Source organism: Sus scrofa, chromosome 1, assembly GCF_054392235.1.
Source record: "Sus scrofa isolate SSC_HxYL_T2T_F1_AM1 chromosome 1, Sscrofa_HxYL_maternal_Yorkshire_Landrace_v2.0, whole genome shotgun sequence".
Lineage (NCBI taxonomy): Eukaryota > Metazoa > Chordata > Mammalia > Artiodactyla > Suidae > Sus > Sus scrofa.
The window spans coordinates 9,698,769-9,717,756 of NC_139383.1; the positions used below are offsets into that span (position 1 = coordinate 9,698,769).

At 42.9% G+C, this 18,988-nt stretch overlaps 1 protein-coding gene and 1 long non-coding RNA gene across 7 annotated transcripts in view; one reads left to right on the forward strand and one right to left on the reverse strand.

The window, feature by feature from the left end:
* The first annotated feature begins 723 nt into the window (after positions 1 to 723).
* TMEM242 (transmembrane protein 242) overlaps positions 724 to 18,988 on the forward strand; it is a 53,914-nt gene continuing 35,649 nt past the window's right edge. For 2 of the 6 annotated variants that reach the window (XM_085015459.1, XM_085015526.1), the window contains exons 1-5: positions 724 to 850; positions 973 to 1,028; positions 1,810 to 1,976; positions 2,682 to 2,782; positions 5,569 to 5,706. In XM_085015459.1, coding sequence (XP_084871585.1) covers positions 1,015 to 1,028; positions 1,810 to 1,976; positions 2,682 to 2,782; positions 5,569 to 5,706 — 420 coding nt within the window. In that variant the 5' untranslated portion in view covers positions 724 to 850; positions 973 to 1,014. Of the gene's footprint in view, positions 851 to 972; positions 1,029 to 1,809; positions 1,977 to 2,083; positions 2,197 to 2,681; positions 2,783 to 5,568; positions 6,949 to 8,457; positions 9,712 to 13,663; positions 13,979 to 18,988 lie in introns of those variants that run through there. The other 4 variants (XR_014839388.1, XM_005654358.4, NM_001185165.1 and 1 more) reach the window with 4 other exon arrangements.
* LOC146405922 (uncharacterized) lies at positions 7,893 to 12,591 on the reverse strand. Its single transcript, XR_014844231.1, has 2 exons — positions 8,937 to 12,591; positions 7,893 to 7,996 (listed from the first exon to the last, which is right to left on the reverse strand). It is a non-coding gene; the product is annotated as an uncharacterized LOC146405922 (long non-coding RNA).

The following is an 18,988-nucleotide window of genomic DNA, read 5'->3' on the forward strand; positions in this document are numbered from 1 at the left end:
CGTGAGTGGGGGCCACTCTGGGAAGGCCTCCCAGGGTCCTGCTCAGTTACCTTCAAAGGATCCGAAGTTAAATGAATGCTATGTGATTTCTCCCACACAGAAATTTGAACAGAGCAGTAGTGCTCAACCTGGCTGATCAGCAGAAGCCCTGTGTAGCTCTTTAACTGTGCTGCCTGGCCCTTTGAAGTTGTCATCTCTAGTGGTAGGCCCTGGGTATCTATAATTTTAAAAAATCTCTGAAAGCAATTTTGCAAAACGGATACTGGAATCTAAGGGGGCAATAGCTAGAGCTAAGTTGTCCTGAGTGTTTGTGCCAGGCACTAGGCTAACACCTTTACCTAATTTAATTAAATTCTTACCTGATTTTGATAGGGATAGAGTAGGTACAGGTGGTTGTAGAAGTCCCAATAGGGGATCATGGATTAAGAGGGAGACTGGGGGATGTTGGGAGACTGAAAGTTCAGGAAGGCCATCAGAATGAGGCAGCCTTGCTTCACCAGTGGAGGTGCGAGAATTGCCTCATGTCATTGGGTGGGGAATGGGATGAGGCCTGCTTTCAGATTCAGACCAAGGGCAAGAGTTTGAAAATCCGCCCTTCAGCTGATTTGAATACACACCTTACCGGATACTAAGGAGGAGCTACTACTCCTGGAAAGGAAGAGGCGGGCCTTTCCAATCCCCACGCCCCTTGGATGATAAAACCGTGGCCCACCGGATCATCCTGGGGCAAAGCTTCCTCTCCTGCCGGCCAGCTTTTCTCAGAAATGTCCCATCCTAACCTGTTCCTTGCCTATCACTTTGTTTCTGGCTGCATTCCTTTTGCACAGAGGCATAAAGAACTTGAGCCTTGGTGAGTCCAGACACAGGGTGAGTAACTTGAATTTAAAACTGTGGGTTCAAGTCCCAATCTGGGTTTTGACTGGGTTCAGGCCGTTAGTGCTGTCAGTTTCAATTTCATTTAATTCTCAACAGCAGCACCACGAAGAAGCTACTACCCGTGTCTTTATTTTGCAGATGAGGAAACTGAGGTAAGTAAGCCTAATAAAACTATCACATTCACATAGCTGATCAATGGTTTAGGACCTGAGCCCAGGTTTGGGCTATTAACTGCGTTTTAACTGATGCGTTCATTGACTCATTCACCCAAAATTAATTTATTAGGGATGACCTGAGGTAATACCCGAGAGCGGGGGTATGTGAATAAAGATCTCCATCCCCGTGCTCAAGAAGTTCATGGCTTTTGTTGTTGTCGTTCAGAATGAACAAGAATCGCCCAGATTGCCTCATTTTAAAAGATAGATATCTTTACACAAGATACTACCAGCCTCCTCCTCTCAATGGCCATTTACAGAATCCACCACCGTTTGCAATGCAGCCTCCCGGTCTGAAGGTGGGCGTCTGCCCATCTCCAGTGTTGAGAGATGCTGGGGCAGCCTTCAGGTTCCGTGTTAGCAACTTCTTAGGGTGAACCTCTGCTCTCCTGGCTGGGGTTGTGCCATTCTCTTCCAGTTCAGCACGCTAGCCATTCAGTCCCCTGGGTAGGCTAATCAGTAAGGCCGTGGGGTAGGAATCCCATCAACACAGAGCTGATAGGCTGGCAGTTTTCCTGGGATAAAACCTGTCGCTTACACCTAAACTGACAACTGATACCAAACAGCCCAGCCAAGCAAACAGGACAGACAGGCCTACGTTTTAGAATTGTGAAATGTTAACGCTGGCCAAATCCCTGGATCTGGAAACTAAGCTGTGGAGTCTCTAACCTGGCTGGGACTGGGCTCCTGCCATCTGCGACCCCTCACTGCCTCCTAGAGTCAGAGCTGCGCAACGTTTCAAGAAAACGGCACTAAAGTGCAGCAATCATCACCCTGGAGCAAGCAAAGAACCGTCCTTGGTTGATGGCCTCGGAGGGCGCCGCCCCCGGAGCGCAAAGCCACCGCACCTTCTCCAGTGCGCAGGGGAGGAGAGAAGGTTTGGAGGTAGAGGTCGCTCTCCGGATCGGTATTCAGGTTGCACAGAGAAGGGCGGCAGCGGAACCTTTCTCCTCTGCCTCCCTCTCGCTTCCACCCGGGTCCAGTTGGGGCCGGACGCAGTGGTGGGGGCTTGTAAACATGGAGTCACAGGGCGCTGGGACTGCGGAGTCGTCCTCTCGATTGGAGGCTCCGGCACCCACTGACGACCGGCTTTTCCTGGTTAAAGGTGTGGTGAGGTGCAGGTGTTGGGGTGAACTCACTCGGGGCCGTAGCTTGCACTGGTGCGGGCATTCCCACGCACACTTCGCTTGGGTGCCCCCCAGAGTTTAGCGATGCGTTGGGGTCTGGTCCCGGGAGAGCTCTCGTGTGTGCTGCATTTACCCCATTCCCTCTGCAGTTTCTCTCTTGCCCTTCCTTTTCTAACTCCCACTATCGGTTTTTCCTCCCTGGGAGCAATTTCACGGAGCTGTCCCCGGAAAGAGGAGAGGGGACTCTGTGCCTATTCTTTGCTCTTGAACAGATATCTTGGAATGGCCTCAGAAACCAGAGGTCATGGGGTTACACAGCCGTTGTCACTTATCTTTGACAAGAGCTACTTAGCTATCGGTTCTCTAAATTTCAAAAGTGGTTTTAAATAGTGTCTGACACTGAACTTGTGCACATCATTTTAACTTCAGAGTTTTTTCTTTTCCTGCCCTACCCCTCTGGCAGGTGGAATTTTCCTTGGTACTGTTGCTGCAGCGGGAATGCTAGCTGGATTTGTTACAACATTATCGTTGGCTAAAAAGAAAAGTCCTGAATGGTTCAATAAGGTTTGTGACACCAAAATCCGTTCATAGCATTATTATTTATAGGTCAATGTCAGCTGTTTTGCATAGCAAAAGTAAAGACATAGCAAAAGTAAAGAAAGTGTTGATGGCCTTTCATATTACTTTAAGAAGTAAGCCAATATGCACCTCATAGATTCAAGACGTGTGCAAATTAGTCAACTGTCTTTATTTTGATTTCAAAAGAAGTACTAAATTATGTGCTTTTTAAACTTTTAGCACCACTTAAAAAAAAAAAGCCAGTTAAATTTTTGAGACAGCGCTGCAAGAGGTACTTCTGTCTCAGACATGTTAGAATGTTGAAATAAAGTGCATGTTAGTATCCATGAAGAACATAGGTCGGCTCCTTGAACCCAGTGACCTTGCTCCATAGAATATTGCCTGGCACATAGTAAGTAGGTGCTCAATAAGTTTTGGTTGAATGACTATAATACAGTGAAACTATTTTCTAATACCTCTTATGCTTAAAGACATAGGTGCCTCTCCTCTTCTGCCTGTTCTTAGCAAGGATTAATCTGCTATTCACAGGTGTAGGGACTATGGAGAACAAAGTATTAAGTTTGTCAGAAGACTTTATGATTCTATAATCCTGTGGGATTCCAACATAAATAAATTTGTAGTATGAAAGTAGCTTAGAAACAAACCTCTCTATATGTAAGTTTCTCAAATAAGTTGGGAGAAGGATTAATCCATAGAGTGGTGCCAGGGCAGTTGCTAAGCTATCAGGGAAGTAAACTCTAGTTAGTTACCAGCTCCCATTAAAACTAAGTACCAGGGAATTCCCGTTGTAGCTCAGTGGGTTAGGAACCTGATTAGTATCCACGAGGATGCGGGTTCAAAGGATGTGGCATTGCTGTGGCTGTGATTTAGGCCGGCATTTGCAGCTACAATTCAACCCCTAGCCTGGGAACTTCCATATGCTGCAGGTGTGACCCTAAAGAGCAAAAACAAAACAAAAGTACCAGATGAACTCAAAAGTTAAGGGTGAAAACAAAATGCAGCTAGAAGAAAAGAGAAATTGACTGTGACTTTTGGGTGAGGGAAGTTTTAGCAAGCTTAAAAGCATTAAAATGCATCTTTGACCAAAAACAAACAAAAAGCAAAATAAGAGGATAAAAGGAAGCCAAACTAGGGAAATACGATAGCCCATATGACAGATATACAGCTTCAAAGAATATTAATATATGATTAATGTACAAATCAGAAAACTTTATTTTTTTTAATTTTTAATTTTTTGCTTTTTTTTTTTTTTAAGGGCTGCATCTGTGGCATATGGGAGTTCCCAGGCTAGAGGGAGAGGTAGAATTGGAGTTGCAGCTGCCAGTCTATGCCACAGCCACAGCAAGATCCAGATTGGAGCCACATCTGTGACCTACACCGCAGCTCACAACAATGCCAGATCATAACCCACCGGGCAGGGCCAGGGATTGATCTTGCATCCTCATGGACACTAGTTGGGTTTGTAACCTGCTGAGCCCCAACAGGAACTCCCAGAAAACTGTAAAAGGCCAAATAACATGAATATGCAATTCAAAAGGCTCATAACTTAGACAAGTACTCATTCTCTGTAACAATATAAATGTAAGTAATTTGTATGTAATTTTTAAAGGTTTCCTTTTTGAGTTTTTGTACTAATACCATTTAATATTGGCTAACTCGAAGCGGTCCTCATAAAACAGCATTGTAACTTAGTACAGCCTTTTTAAAAACACTTTCTTTTTTTTAATTTATTTTATTTTTTTATTATTTATTTATTTTGTCTTTTTGCTATTTCTTGGGCCGCTCCCGAGGCATATGGAGGTTCCCAGGCTTAGGGGTCTAATTGAAGCTGTAGCCACTGGCCTACGCCAGAGCCACAGCAACGCGGGATCCGAGCCACGTCTGCAACCTACACCACAGCTCATGACAATGCCGGATCCTTAACCCACTGAGCAAGGGCAGGGACCGAACCCGCAACCTCATGGTTCCTAGTTGGATTCGTTAACCACTGTGCCACGACGGGAACTCCTAAAAACACTTTCTAGTGTGTATCAGCATATAAAATCCAAGCCGCATCTGTGACGTATACCAGGGCTTGCATTAATGCCAGATCCTTAACCCACTGAGTGAGGTCAGGGATTGAACCCGCATCCTCATGAATACTAGTTAGGTTCTTAACCTGCTGAGCCACAACAGGTACTCCTAATTTTTTGTCAAGTATGGTAGTATTTTACAGATGTAGATTTTTACCTTAATATTATGTCTTGAAACTCAGAAGGAGCGTCACTGTTTATTTTCTAGTTTCTTATTAATATTTGCCATGAACTGAATTTTTATGCGCCAGGCATTTTGCATATATAAAAGTCCTCGTATGTCTTTTCTCAGATTTAGGTCACCTCTCACAGGAACTCCTCTTTAAAATGTCCCCTTCCTGGGCCCATCATGCCCTGTGTATATATGTACATGTAGTTCTATCATTGCCCTTTCTGTTTGGCTCGTAACTAGCTCCGAGGTGTCTGCGTTGCCCACTCCCCCACCCTGGGACTGAAATGTTTTGTCAGAAGGACATTATTCTGTTTACCTAGCACAGAGCCATGCATACTCAAGTATTTGTCAGAGAAGTTGTCACTTAAGTCATGCAGTTATTAAATAGCAAAGCTGGTATTTGAACTTGGGTTGGTCAGACTTCCCAACATGGTGCTTGCACAGAGAGTCATTGATTTCAAACTCTCCGGAGGTTTATCCTTTCAGAGCTGATGAATTTTACCCACGGCTTTCTGGCTTCATTGCAGGGAAGCATGGCCACGGCTGCCTTGCCAGAGAGCGGCTCTTCCCTTGCCTTGCGAGCCCTGGGCTGGGGCTCACTTTACGCGTGGTGTGGTGTTGGCGTGATCAGCTTTGCCATCTGGAAAGCTTTAGGAGTTCACAGTGTAAGTAACGACACTCTTCTAACTGGTATCTGGAATGTTTGTTCTACTTGACGAGGTCTGCATCTTCCAGGTTCTCAAATTTGCATATAGTTTGTTCCGCTGTCTGGGAAGTGATAACAGAATTGACTGAATTCTTACTAATAACTAGGCAACTTCTCATTACTAGTATATCATATAAATAACTTAAATATTTGAAGGTGGTGAAACTGCAAATATAATTAATGGCTAATTCATAGCAAATGTTCTATGTAAATTTTTACAAGAGCCACTCATTCAGTAAAATTACTTAATGTAGAACTTTCTATGCTGCTTGACATCCACATATATATAAACATCCTTGAATATAGTTAAAGAGTTTTTAAATTAACATTTAAATTATTAATGTGTTCACACATTACTGGAGAAAGATTCTAAAACCTGTGTGTGTGTGTGTGTGTGTGTGTGTGTAATTTATTCACCAAGCTAAAAAGCTGTATATTCAGAATAATTGGCTTCTTTTTATTTAAAGTACTTGTGGAACGTCCTGTAGACCAGGCTGTTTGTGACAGGTGAGAATTGGTGGTTTAGAATGTATGGCACAGTGAGTTGATGAAAAGAGGTTCTGGATATATTTGGAAGGTAGGGGCAACAGATTCATTATAAGTCGAATGTGGGAGGTGAGAGGAAAAGGCAAGTCAAAGACATGGCCAGGCTTTTGGTCTGAACACCTGGAAAATGTATGGGACCATTGTGAGAGGAGCAGGTTAACAGGGAACAGTGTCAGGAACTCAGTCTGGGACTTTGGGACTTGTGAACTTGAGGTATCTGTTAGATAGGCAGGAAGCAGTTAGAGAAGCCTGGAATTCCAGGGAGAGGTGCCTGGTGAAGATAGAAATTCGAGACTCATCACTGTGTGGATCGCATTTAAAGCCAGGAGATTGGGTGAGCTCACATTGGCAGTGAACTAGAGAGAAAAGAGGTCTGAGGAGGAGCTCCTGGGCATCCCGAGGTTTGGAGGTTGAGGAATGAGAAGGTTTCTCTACCCAAGAGGGAGAGAAAACCAAGAGAATGGTGACTTGGCCACCAGGTGAAAAGACTATTTCAAGGAGGTGGATGCTTGGGTATAAGTGGCTTAAGATAACTGGTAGTTTGCCGAGTTAGCCCTGTAGTTGTCATTGGTGGGTAAAGCCTGAGCGGAGTGGATCCAAAAGAGATTGGAGGAGAGAGATTAGAGGCAGTGTGTATGGACAAGTGTTGAGTTTTGCCATAAAGGGAAAGAAAGAAATGGGGGTTGGGAGTTCCCATCGTGGCTCAGCAGGTTAAAATCCTGACTAGACTCCATGAGGATGCAGGTTCCATCCCTGGCCTTGCTTAGTGGTTTAAGGATCCTGTGTTGACGTGAGCTGTGGTGTAGGTCACAGATGCAGCCCAGATCTGGTGTGGCTGTGGTGTAGGCTGGCAGCTGCAGCTCTGATTTGACCCCTAGCCTGGGAACTTCTATATGCCACGGGTGCCACCCTAAAAAACAAAGCCCTCCCCCCAAAAAAAAGAAGAAATGGGATCATAGCTACCAGAGGGAATGGGATTACGAGGGGGTGGTGTTTTTGTTTCTAAATTGGGAGAATTAACAGCATGTGTGTGTGCTGATAGGCATGATTCAGAAGAGAAGGAGAATTGCTGGAGTAATAGTATTATTATTATTTTTTTAAACTTTTTTTTTTTTTTTTCCTAGGGCCACACCCACGGCATATGGAGGTTCCCAGGCTAGGGGTCTATTCGGAGCTACAGTTGCCAGAGCCACAGCAATGCCAGATCCGAGCTGTGTCTGCAACCTACACCACAGCTCACAGGCAATGCTGGATCCTTAACCCACTGAGCGAGGCCAGGGATTGAACCCGAAACCTCATGGTTCCTCGTCGGATTCGTTTCTGCTGCGCCCTGACAGGAACTCCAATAGTATTATTATTACTGAATTTGTCATATTTAGTTCAGTTATAACCAAACATAGGCATTACCTGGAGTTCCCATTGTGGCACAGTGGAAATGAATCCGACTCCTCTGTGAGGATGTGGGTTCGATCCCTGGCCTCGCCCACTGGGTCAGTGAGCTGGCATTGCTGTGAGCTGTGATGTAGGTTGCATATGTGGCTCGGACCCCATGTTGCTGTGGCTATGGTGTAGGCTGGCAGCTGTAGCTCTGATTTGACCCCTAGCCTGGGAACTTCATATGCCACACCTGTGGTCCTGAAAAAAAAAGCAAAAAAAAAAAAAAAAAAAAATTAGGCATTATTGTACTTTTCACCCAAAACATGCTGATAGACAAACAGATGTTGTTTTTCTCCTGGTCTAACTTTTATTTTTAAAGTAATGGTCTGCTAGTTGTTGGTAACAATAAAGTAGGGGTTACTTGGAAAAGTTAGAAAATCTGTGACTGAAGATTTTTGATTTTTATTGTTACCTCAGTTTTGCTTTTGAACAATGTAAATTCTCTTCTTCCATTTCAGGCACTGTACCAGATATTTTATTTTATTTATTTATTTTGTCTTTTTGCCATTTCTTGGGCCGCCCCTGCAGCATATGGAGGTTCCCAGGCTAGGGGTCCAGTCGGAGCTGTAGCTGCCAGCCTATGCCAGAGGCACAGCACCGCAGGCTCCAAGCTGTGTCTGCAACCTACACCACAGCTCACGGCAGCGCCGGATCCTTAACCCACTGAGCAAGCCCAGGGATCAAACCCGCAACCCCATGGTTCCTAGTCGGATCGCGAACCACTGAGCCACGATGGGAACTCCACGTACCAGATATTTTAGACAGCAGATGATTTAATCTTCACAATAACTATGAAGCAGATATTAATATCCCCCATTTTATAAATGAGGAAATTGGGACGCAGATGAAGTCGCTTGCCCAAGATCACAGAGCTTGTATTTGGCAGTTAAGATTTGAGCCCACATCTGATGGTCTTCAGAACCTAGACTTCCCCCCGCCCCCGCCCCAGTTTTACCTCCCTTAGTGCACCTGGGAAGTAAGGGCGTATGTAGGAGCCAGCACATGGGGAAGGAGGGGTGAGCTTGGTCTTGACGGTGGCGTGATCCACACGGTCTTGATAAACCGACAGGTTTTGTGGGGTCTCTTAATGGGGACCTCATCTCCTGACATCATTTCTGACACAGTCTGAAATAGGACCAGCCTTTCTTTTCTCATATAATATGAAAGCAGTTATTTAAAAACAAGTGGAAAAGATTAGGAGAAAACATGTCTAGTAATAATATGTGACTGAATTATGGGTATGTGGGCGAATTTTTTTGTTTTACTTAAACATGTATTTAACAATACTGCTTTCTAAAAAATAGTCCTAGATTTAATTTATTCAGTCTTTTTTTCATTTTTAGGGCCACACCCATGGCATACAGAAGCTCCCAGACTTGGGGTCAAATTGGAGCTGCAGCTGCCAGACTCCACCAAAGCCACAGCCACGTCAGACCTGAGCCTCATCTATGACCTATACTGCAGCGCATGGCAACACCAGATCCTTAACCCACTGAGCAAGGCCAGGGATCGAACCCAAATCCTAGCTGGGTTCATAACCCTCTGAGCCACAATAGGAACTCCTTAGATTTTGTTTTTATTAATTCATGCTGACTATATAAAGCACAACTGCCTAGGAGGTCACAGAACTTCCTTGACTATGTATGAAGTCTGTTTTGGGGGCATAAATAATAAAGTTATTAAACTTTTAGTTTCTCTAAAAATGAGTCTGTTGGCACTTCACATTGAGTGCATGGAATTGATCGGTATGTTTCTAGAGTTGAGTAATGCAGGTCATAAACTAGTAGTAAAGTTTAATACTAGGTATTTGAAAATATGAACAGTCTTTGATTTAAAAGAGTCATAATCCAGGTTTTCATAGACCAATAGAATTGGGTTGTTTGAATTACATTATATGCTTGAGAACTTGGGCTTTATGGGCTAGACTGTGCTATTTTAGTTTCTAGAATGTGAACTTTGTTTTATGGCACTGATAAGAGGATTATTACCTAAATAACAATATTTAGGGGAGAAACAATCTTTTCTGATTGGCGATATTGAATGTAAGGGGACTTGGGTTCTTTTTATAATACATCTTCATGTCTTTACCCAAAAAGAGAGAGCGCGAACGTACACTCCCTCCCTTGGGTCATCAGGCAGATGCGTGTAATTTCCACGTCTGAGAGTCTCACAGAGACATGAACCCACTGATAAATGTTTTTAGGACACATTTAAAGCGGTAGTGTTTATTCATTTGTCTGTTGAAAGGACTTTTGTGGGCCTGTCCTGATCCTGGCACTGAGCTAAGACCAGGTTCCTCAGTAGATTGTTGATAGGCAAGACTTAGGTTTTATTTTATTTCATTTATTTTTTTGTCTTTTGTCTTTTGAGGGCTGCACCCACAGCATATGGAGGTTCCCAGGCTAGGGGTCTAATCGGAGCTGTGGTTGCCGGCCTATGCCATAGCCACGGCAACTCGGGATCTGAGCTGCATCTGCAACCTACACCACAGCTCATGGCAACGCGAGAGCCTTAACCCATGGAGTGAGGCCAGGGATTCTAGCCTCATGGTTCCTAGTTGGATTCATTAACCACTGAGCCACGACAGGAATTCCATGACTTAGGTTTTAAACATTATTGGTTGACTTTCCAAGGACCCTGCTCTGAGGCTTGTGCAGAACAATTGGAATATTTTGATTCTGCATTTTGATGATAAGTCAGATTGCCCTGATTCTAGTCATGAACTTTTATCACCATTCACTGCCTCTTATTTGGAAATGTCATCTCTCAATGAGTAAGGAAAAGTTTTAGTCAGAAAATCTTGAGTAAAAATGGTTCCAGTCTGTACACTCAGTATGTAATTGAGATGGTCATTCTAGATAAATGCAGTTGAATCAGAATTCCGCGTCAAATAGAATTGTATTGAATCTGTGGTATAACCCCAGTTCCATCAAAAAGGGTGCCATCTAACGGCTGACTGAGAGCACCTCGCCTTCCCTGTCTTAACTCACAGCTACATCTGCTGGCCTAAAAGGGAACATGTTGAAAATGCTTAAAGTAAAGCTCTTCAGTTTTTTAGAAATATTTTGGATTTACTTAGTGTAGACTTTCGTTTCACATGGAATATGTTTAATACATCAGATAAAAATATAAATTTGTATTTTACACAGTGGTATCATGTCATCTGAGGTCCTCAAAAAGGAGCTAGTAGAAGCTATCTTGTCAGCTGGCTGAAGCAGATGAGTGTGCCCAGAGCTTAAAATGGGACCCTGTCTGCCTTCTTATAGAAATTAGTATGGGTCTAGCCTGGCATTGCCCCACCAACTCTACCCTGCTCACCAGCCTTGGGCTTGAGTGCTTAGTATTCATCAGTTATCCTGAACTACGGTGTTTTCTCAGGTGATCATGGTTGAGGCAGCATTAATGTTACCACAGGAACTTAATTGTGAGAAGAATGAATGTTTACTGTGGCTTCATGGTTCCCTAAGGCCACTGTGCTCATGCTGCTGGGAGACTGACATGTTTGGGCCATGGGAGTGCAGATGGTGGTGATATGATTAGATTGTTTTATTAGGGCAGAAGTTTTAAGTTTAGAGAATAGTGGAAATAAATGCTCTTCAGGCAGTAAATAAGCATAGCAGTGACACTAACTGGTAATTCCCCAATTATCAAAAGAAAAAAAACATGCCACCTACAGTTACTTACATGTGAGCTTTTTTACCTTTTATCATTTGTAGTAGGTATTGATGCTTGAAGGGTTTCTTCCAGAGGTTGAGCATATTTATGGTTAGACTGTCTTGTATTTTTTTTTTCCCTTTGAGGGAAAAACATTAGGTATATAAAAAGTTCCTAATATGATTGGAATTGTTATAGCTTTTTATGCCTGTGAACCCATATTCTACCCTTGTTTGAGGTGAAGTTGTCATCTCAAAAGACTGGTCAGAAGCACCCACTTCTAACAGTGACTGTGGTTTCGATAGAATTATGTTCGTGATACTTAGTGTGGTTAGGATTTATATGTCGTTTACACTTGTCCTCATAGGAGCTAAAACCTCAATGGTAATAAAACCATGAATGGAATAATTTTCAGTTATTATGAAATACTTTAAATCATCCAGAGATTTAATTTTTGTTTGTTTGTTTGCTTTTTAGGATCCACCCATGGCATATGGAAGTTCCCAGGCTAGGGGTCAAATCGGCGCTATGGCTGCTGGCCTCTGCCAGCCACAGCAAAGTGGGGTCCAAACCACATCTGTGACCTACACCACAGCTCATGGCCACGCCAGATCTTTGACCCACTGGCGAGGCCAGGGGTCGAACCCACATCCTTATGAATATTAGTGGGGTTTGTTTTTGCTGCGCCACAATGGGAACTCCCAGCAATTATAATTTAAAAATTAACATAAATGGAGTTTTGTTTGGTTTTTTACCATGGGATAAGAGGGATTTGTTTTTTTTTTTTTTTGTCTTTTTTTTTTTTGTTGTTGTTGTTGTTGTTGTTGTTGCTATTTCTTGGGCCGCTCCCGTGGCATATGGAGATTCCCAGGCTAGGGGTTGAATCGGAGCTGTAGCCACCGGCCTACGCCAGAGCCACAGCAATGCGGGATCCGAGCCGTGTCTGCAACCTACACCACAGCTCACGGCAACGCCGGATTGTTAACCCACTGAGCAAGGGCAGGGACCGAACCCGCAACCTCATGGTTCCTAGTCGGATTCGTTAACCACTGCGCCACGACGGGAACTCCGGATTTGTTTTTATTTACATATATTGGTGTTTATTTTTAAAGAAACATATTTAGGACCTGTCTTTTTTTAAAAAAAAGGTTTTTTTTGGGTAAAAAAAATATGTACTCATTGTTTTAAAAAAAAAAAAAAAAAAAAACCAGTATGGGGAGTTCCCGCTGTGCCTCAGTGGGTTACGAAGCTGACTAGTATCCATGAGGATGCAGGTTCTATCCCTGGCCCCGCTCAGTGGATTAGTGATCCAGCATTGCCCTGAGCTGTGCTGTAGGTCACATGTGGCTTGGAACTGGAGCTGCCATGGCATAGGCTGGCAGCTGTAACTCTGATTCTACCTCCAGTCTGGGAACGCCCATATGCCGCAGGTGCAGCCCTAAAAAGTGTAAGGGAAAAAAAAAAAAAACCCAACAGTGTAGAAAAGTTCAAAGAAGAAAAAGTCTCTGGAAATCTTGAATTGTAATCACTTGTTACAGTACAAATATCCTTTTAGACCTTCTATAGACATGTTCATATAATTGTATATAAATATTGTTTTACTGTACTACTCCGGAACTTTTTCACTGAGTAGTCGTATGAACATCACTGCACAGCAGAGTACATAGATTCCATCACTCTTAATGGCTGTGTGGTACTCAGTTGTATAGTTTACTTCAGCCAACAGCATCCTAGGTAGTAACTTTTCACTATCAAACACCATAGTGAACTTGTATAGGCATACATATCTTTGTACTTTTCTTGGTCAGGAAATTTGTTCTAAAGACAGAAGATATTGTTGAATCAAAGTGCATTTTAGAAATGTTTTTGATATCTATTGCTAAATGGCCCTCCAGGAAAGTTTATATGTTTAGAAAATATCAGCAATGTATATAAGTTTCATAGCACCCTTGCCATTAGTGGCTTTTATTACTCTGAAGTTTTTGCCAATCTGATAGATGGAAAATAATTTCTTCCTTTATTGGGTCTCTCTGAAGACCCCATTGCTGGAAAGGCTTTTATGGAAATAATCTGTGATTGGAGTCCTGGATACTCTCCAGCCCCAGTCCTGCCTCCTCATCTAAAATAGGTTGTTTTTTTTCCTCAAAAGCCCAGGCCTCTTTTTCTTTAAAAACTAAAACATGTTAAAACATAGATATTTAAATGTTTCTCTAAAAATTGTCATTTGACTTCTGTACTCTAAGATCTTTTTTTTTTTTTTTTTGTCTTTTTCTTTGTAGGTCTGCATGTGCAACATATGGCGACTCCTAGGCTAGGGGTCCAGTTGGAACTGCAGCTACTGGCCCACGCCTCAGCAGCACCAGATCTGAGCTGTGTCTGTAACCTGCACCATAGCTCACGGCAACGCCAGATCCTTAATCCACTGAGCGAGGCCAGGGATCGAACCTGTGTTCTCATGGATGTGAGTCAGATTCATTTCCACTGAGCCACCATGGGAACTCCAAGAAAGATCTTTTAAGAGAAGTAATATTACACCTTTTCTCTGGGACAGTATTGGATGCACTCTAATAAAAGTTATTTTCTCAAGCTCTTTATTGCTGCTGCTAGGAGTACTTTTATATTAATATTTAGGCTCACTTCTTAATTACCTATGACCAGCTTGAGGGCTTTTGCCAAGTGCAATCACATTTCTTTTGACTAGCAAAAATTTCGTTTTATCAACATCATGGTGTATCTAGTATTAAGTACCTTTATTCTTACACTGTATTTACTTATTCATTTCAAATGAAAACATCATCTGTAGAGTGAATGCTTGAACCCCATATGTAAAAGAAGACTATGGAAAAGATTAAAAGTTCATAACTTCTAGGATATCTAAGAAGGAAATAGACTTCATGATACATACTTTTCATGGGTTCACATCAAAATTAAAAGCAAATCTGAGCCTAGTGGCAAATTGTTTGATGGTAGCCACTTCTGAGTGATGTGCAGGGGGCTCTGGGAAGTGGCCGAAACCTTTCCCTTCTGCGTCCTCACCTGGTTTACTTAGAGCGCGTCCAGAGATTCCTGCCAGCTTCTGCCCGCAGGATGAACGCTTGTTTCTTGTTCTGATTGGCAGACGTGGGCAGCCCCAGCCTTGCTTCCTCTTCCTGATGCTACTTCCTAGCCCGCCTGGAAGGCGGTCGTCATGAGCTCGCAGAGGTAGCCCCGTCTGTCAGGCTTTTGGGCCTCCAGACAGCTTAGGCATTGAGGGATGTTTTTCCTGGAATCATTCTGAAGTGAGTTGGAAGTGGCACCGTGCGTGAGTTACATTCAGGTCTGAGGCGACAAGGACGTCTCTCTCCCCCTCATTTCCCAGTCATCGCAGCTCTGGTGGGATCGGCACATCCCCGTGGGGAGAGGCACCTGTGTGAATGCGGAAGAGCAGTTTGGTGACAGAGACTGAATCGAAGGGACTTGCCCAGTGTAAAATACTGACGGAGGTGCTTTCCCAATTTTTTTTTTTTTTTTAAGCCAAGCGTGGGGGTGGGGGTGGGAATCGGCTGTTTTGGCATATTGCCAAGATTCCTCTTTAAAAACCTACCAGTTTCCTTTTATAAGTAAAATAGGACCCCAAGCATTTTATAAAGTGAGAATGTGCAACAATTACCAGGAAAGATAAGCTCTGCCATAAAAGCCTTCTCCTTCCAGGCCTGACACATACTAGGCTTAATCACCTCCAGTAGGTTTGCAGTCTGACTCCACTAGAGGAAAGGTAGCCGTGATTTCTCCTGGGTTTTCCTTTTCTTTGTCCTTATTTTCATATACTGAGAAAAGAAAATTGGACTCACTTGAGCAGATCTCTAACCAAGCATCATGGAGTGAAGACTCAATAGCAAACGCTTTCCCCTTAAGCTTTGTTTTTAAAGGTGCCTATTATTGGTTATCACTTACAAATATCTAAAACTATGGAAAATATATAGGTTGATAAATTTGTTATATTATTCATTTATCAGTATATCAGAATATGAAATATTCTCTCCAATTTTCCTGACTGAAATACTTCTAACAATTTTTTTTTTCCTGACAAAAGAATTTATTGGGAAGGGGCGCCCGGGTGCAGAATAGCAGGGTAAGGGAACCCAGGAGAACTGCTCTCTAGTTCTAACAATTTTAAGAAGAAATCTTTTTTTATGTGCTATATCTTTCCACAATACAACCTGTGTTGAGCATAATTTCACTTTTTTTTGATGTCCAATGTATAATTTTATTATAAATATAGAGAAAATTTTACAAATAATTCATAAGCAGCCTTAGCCAGGTAAAATTAAATTACACAGAATAGCATAGATGGGAGGAGGTGAATAGTCTGTGTCAGGGTTAGAAAACCTTAAAAGAGACACCTGAGTACCTAGAACTCCCAGCCAGCCCTCTTTGAGGGGGTCAGCTCAACACAGCATGAGGTCAGGTAATGAATGTGAAATAAAAGCTTTCTTTCAACAGCCCTGAGGAGGGTCCATCTGTGCAGAAGATGTCTCTCCCTCCTTCCGCCTTCCTTTTTTTAAATTTTCTTTTTTTTTTTTTAAACTCAATGAATTTTGTTATAGTTGTACAACAATCATCACAACCCAATTTTACAGTATTTCCATCCCGAAACCCCAGCACATATCTGCTCCCCAGCCTGTCTCCTTTGGAAAGCGTAAGTTTTTCAAAGTTTGTGAGTTAGTATCTATTCTACAAACAAGTTCATTGTATCCCTTTTTTTAGATTTCACATGTAAGTGATGGCATATGACATTTGTGTCTCACTATCTAACTTCACTTGGCATGCTAATTTCTAGGTCCATCCATGTTGCTGCAAATGCCATTATTTCTTTCCTTTTTATGGCTAAGTAATATTACATCGTGTATATGCGCCACATCTTTATCCACTCCTCTGTTGATGGACATTTAGGTTGCTTCCATGTCTTGGCTATTGCATGTAGCGCTGCGGTGAACATTGGGTACATGTTCTTTTCGAGTCATGGTTTTCATCTGGATAAATGCCCAGGAGTAGGATTGCTGAATCGAATAGTAATGCTATTTTTTTTTTTTTTTGAGTAATCTCCAAACTGTTTTCCATAGTAGTTGCACTAGTTTACATTCCCACCAAAAGTGTACAAGGGTTCCCTTTTCTCCACACCTTCTCCAGCATTTATTGCTTGTAGACTTTTGGATGATGGCCATTCTGGCTGGTGTAATGTGGTACCTCAGAGTAGTTAGTGATTTGCATTTCTCTAATAATTAGTGATGTCCAACATCTTTTCATGTGTTTTCTGGCCATCCATATGTCTTCTTTGGAGAACTCTGTTTAGATCTGCCCATTTTTTGATGTGATTGTTTGTTTTTTTGGTATTGAGCTGCAGGAGATGTTTATATATTTTGGAGATTAATCCCTTGTGACTTGATTCATTTGCAAATATTTTCTCCCATTCTGTGGGGTGTCTTTTTGTTTTGTTTAGGGTTTCCTTTGCTGTGCAAAAACTTTCAAGTTTAATTAGGTTCCATTTGTTTATTTTTGTTTTTATTGTCATTACTCTAGGAGGTGGATCTGAGAAGAGTATTGCTATGGTTTATGTCAGAGTGTTTGGTGTGTTTGCTTCTAAGTGATTTATAGTATCTGATCTTATATTTAAGTCTTTAATCCATTTCGAGTTTATTTTTGTGTATGGTGTTAGGAAGTGTTCTAATATCATTCTTTTACATGTGGCTGTCCAGTATTCCCAGCAGCATTTATTGAAGGGACTGTCTTCTCCATTGTTACATTCTTGCCTCCTTTGTCATAGATTAGTTGGCTGTAGGTACATGGGTTTAATTCTGGGCTTTCTATCCTGTTCCACTGATCCGTATTTCTGTTTTTGTGCCAGTACCATACAGTGTTTCTTGTAATTTATCAATCTTTGCTTTCAGTTTATTTCCAAGATCTTGAGTCATCTTTACTGTTATCAGTCTAAAGTCTTTTTCATGGAGATTGGTAATCTCCAGAGCACTGAGCTGTTTTTCTGCCGGTTTTTTCTTGTTCCCTTATCTGAGTCATAATTCTCTGCCTTTTCATTTTGGTGTGGTTTCCCTTTTGCTGACAATAGAGTTGTAGCGTTTCTTGCTTCTCATGTCTGCCCCCTTGTGGCTGAAGTTGGTTCAGGGGCTTGCTGGGGCCTTCCTGAAGGGAGGGACTGGGGCCTGCCCACTGGTAGGTGGACCTGATTCTTATCCCTTTGGTGGGTGGGGCTTTGTCTCTGGGTATGATTAGAGGCAGCTGTGTGGTCTTTAGGCAACCTGTTTGCTGATGGGTGGGGCTGTGTTCCCACCTGGTTGGCCTGGGGCTTCTCAGCCCTGATGGGTGGGGCCAGATTTTTCCAGAATGCCCAGCTCTAGAGGAGTTCATGCTGATGATTATTCCCAAAACCTTTGCCTCCTGTGTCCCTCCCCCACAACAAGCCACAGTCACCCCATTTTCCCAGGAGATCCTCCAAGAACCATAATCAGGTCTGATCTAGATTCCTATGGAGTCTCTGCTCTGTCCTGGGACCCAGAGCACATGGAATCCTGTGTGTGCCTTTCAAGAATGGTGTCTCAAAAAAAAAAAGTTGTTCCCGTTGTGGTGCAGCAGAAACAAATCTGACTAGGAACCATGAGGTTGCAGGTTTGATCCCTGGCCTCGCTCAGTGGGTTAAGGATCTGGTGTTGTGGTGAGCTGTGGTGTAGGTCTCAGACATGGCTTGGATCTTGCGTTGCTGTGGCTGTGGTCTAGGCTGACAGCTGTAGCTCTGATTTGACCCTAGCCTGGGAACCTCCATATGCCGTGAGTGCTGCCCTAAAAAACAAAAAACAACAACAAAAAAAACGGACTCTTCATTTTCCCCAGTCCCATGGAGCTCCTGCACACAAGCTCCATGACCCACAACACCAAATGCTCTGGGAGCTCCTCCTCCAAGGCCTGGGGACCTGATGTGTGGGGCTCAGCGTGAATCTCTGCAATACAGTTACTTTCCAGTCTGTGGGCCGCCCACCTGTTGGCTGAGGGTTTGCTTATATCACGTTATCGCCCCTCCTAACATCTTGATATATAGCCTCTTTGTCTTCTGGAGTAGGATGTCTTTTTTGATAGTTTGCACTCTTTGTCTGAAGGCTGTTTGGCAGATGGTTGTATGGTTGTAATTTTGTTGCTTTTATGAGAGAAGTTGAGCTCCAGGCCTTGCCATCTTAATCCCATCTCTCCACTTTTCCCTTTTCTTTCTTTTTTTCTTGTTTTTTTTTTTTTTTTTCCGTCTTTTTAGGGCCAAACCTGCAGCACATGGAAGCTTCCAGGCTAGGGGTCCAATTGGAGCTACAGCTGCCAGCCTACACCACATCTGCAGCAACGTGGGATCAGAGCTATGTCTGCGACCTACACCACAGCTCATGGCAATGCTAGATCCATAACCCACTGAGCAAGGCCAGAGATCGAACCTGTGTCCTCATGGATACTAGTCAGGTTATTACTTCTGAGCCACAATGGGAATTCCTCTCTGCTTTTTCTTGATGACTCAGATATATCAGTTATTATTTGCTTCTGTGCTTACAAATTCTGGGCATTCATAACTCTTA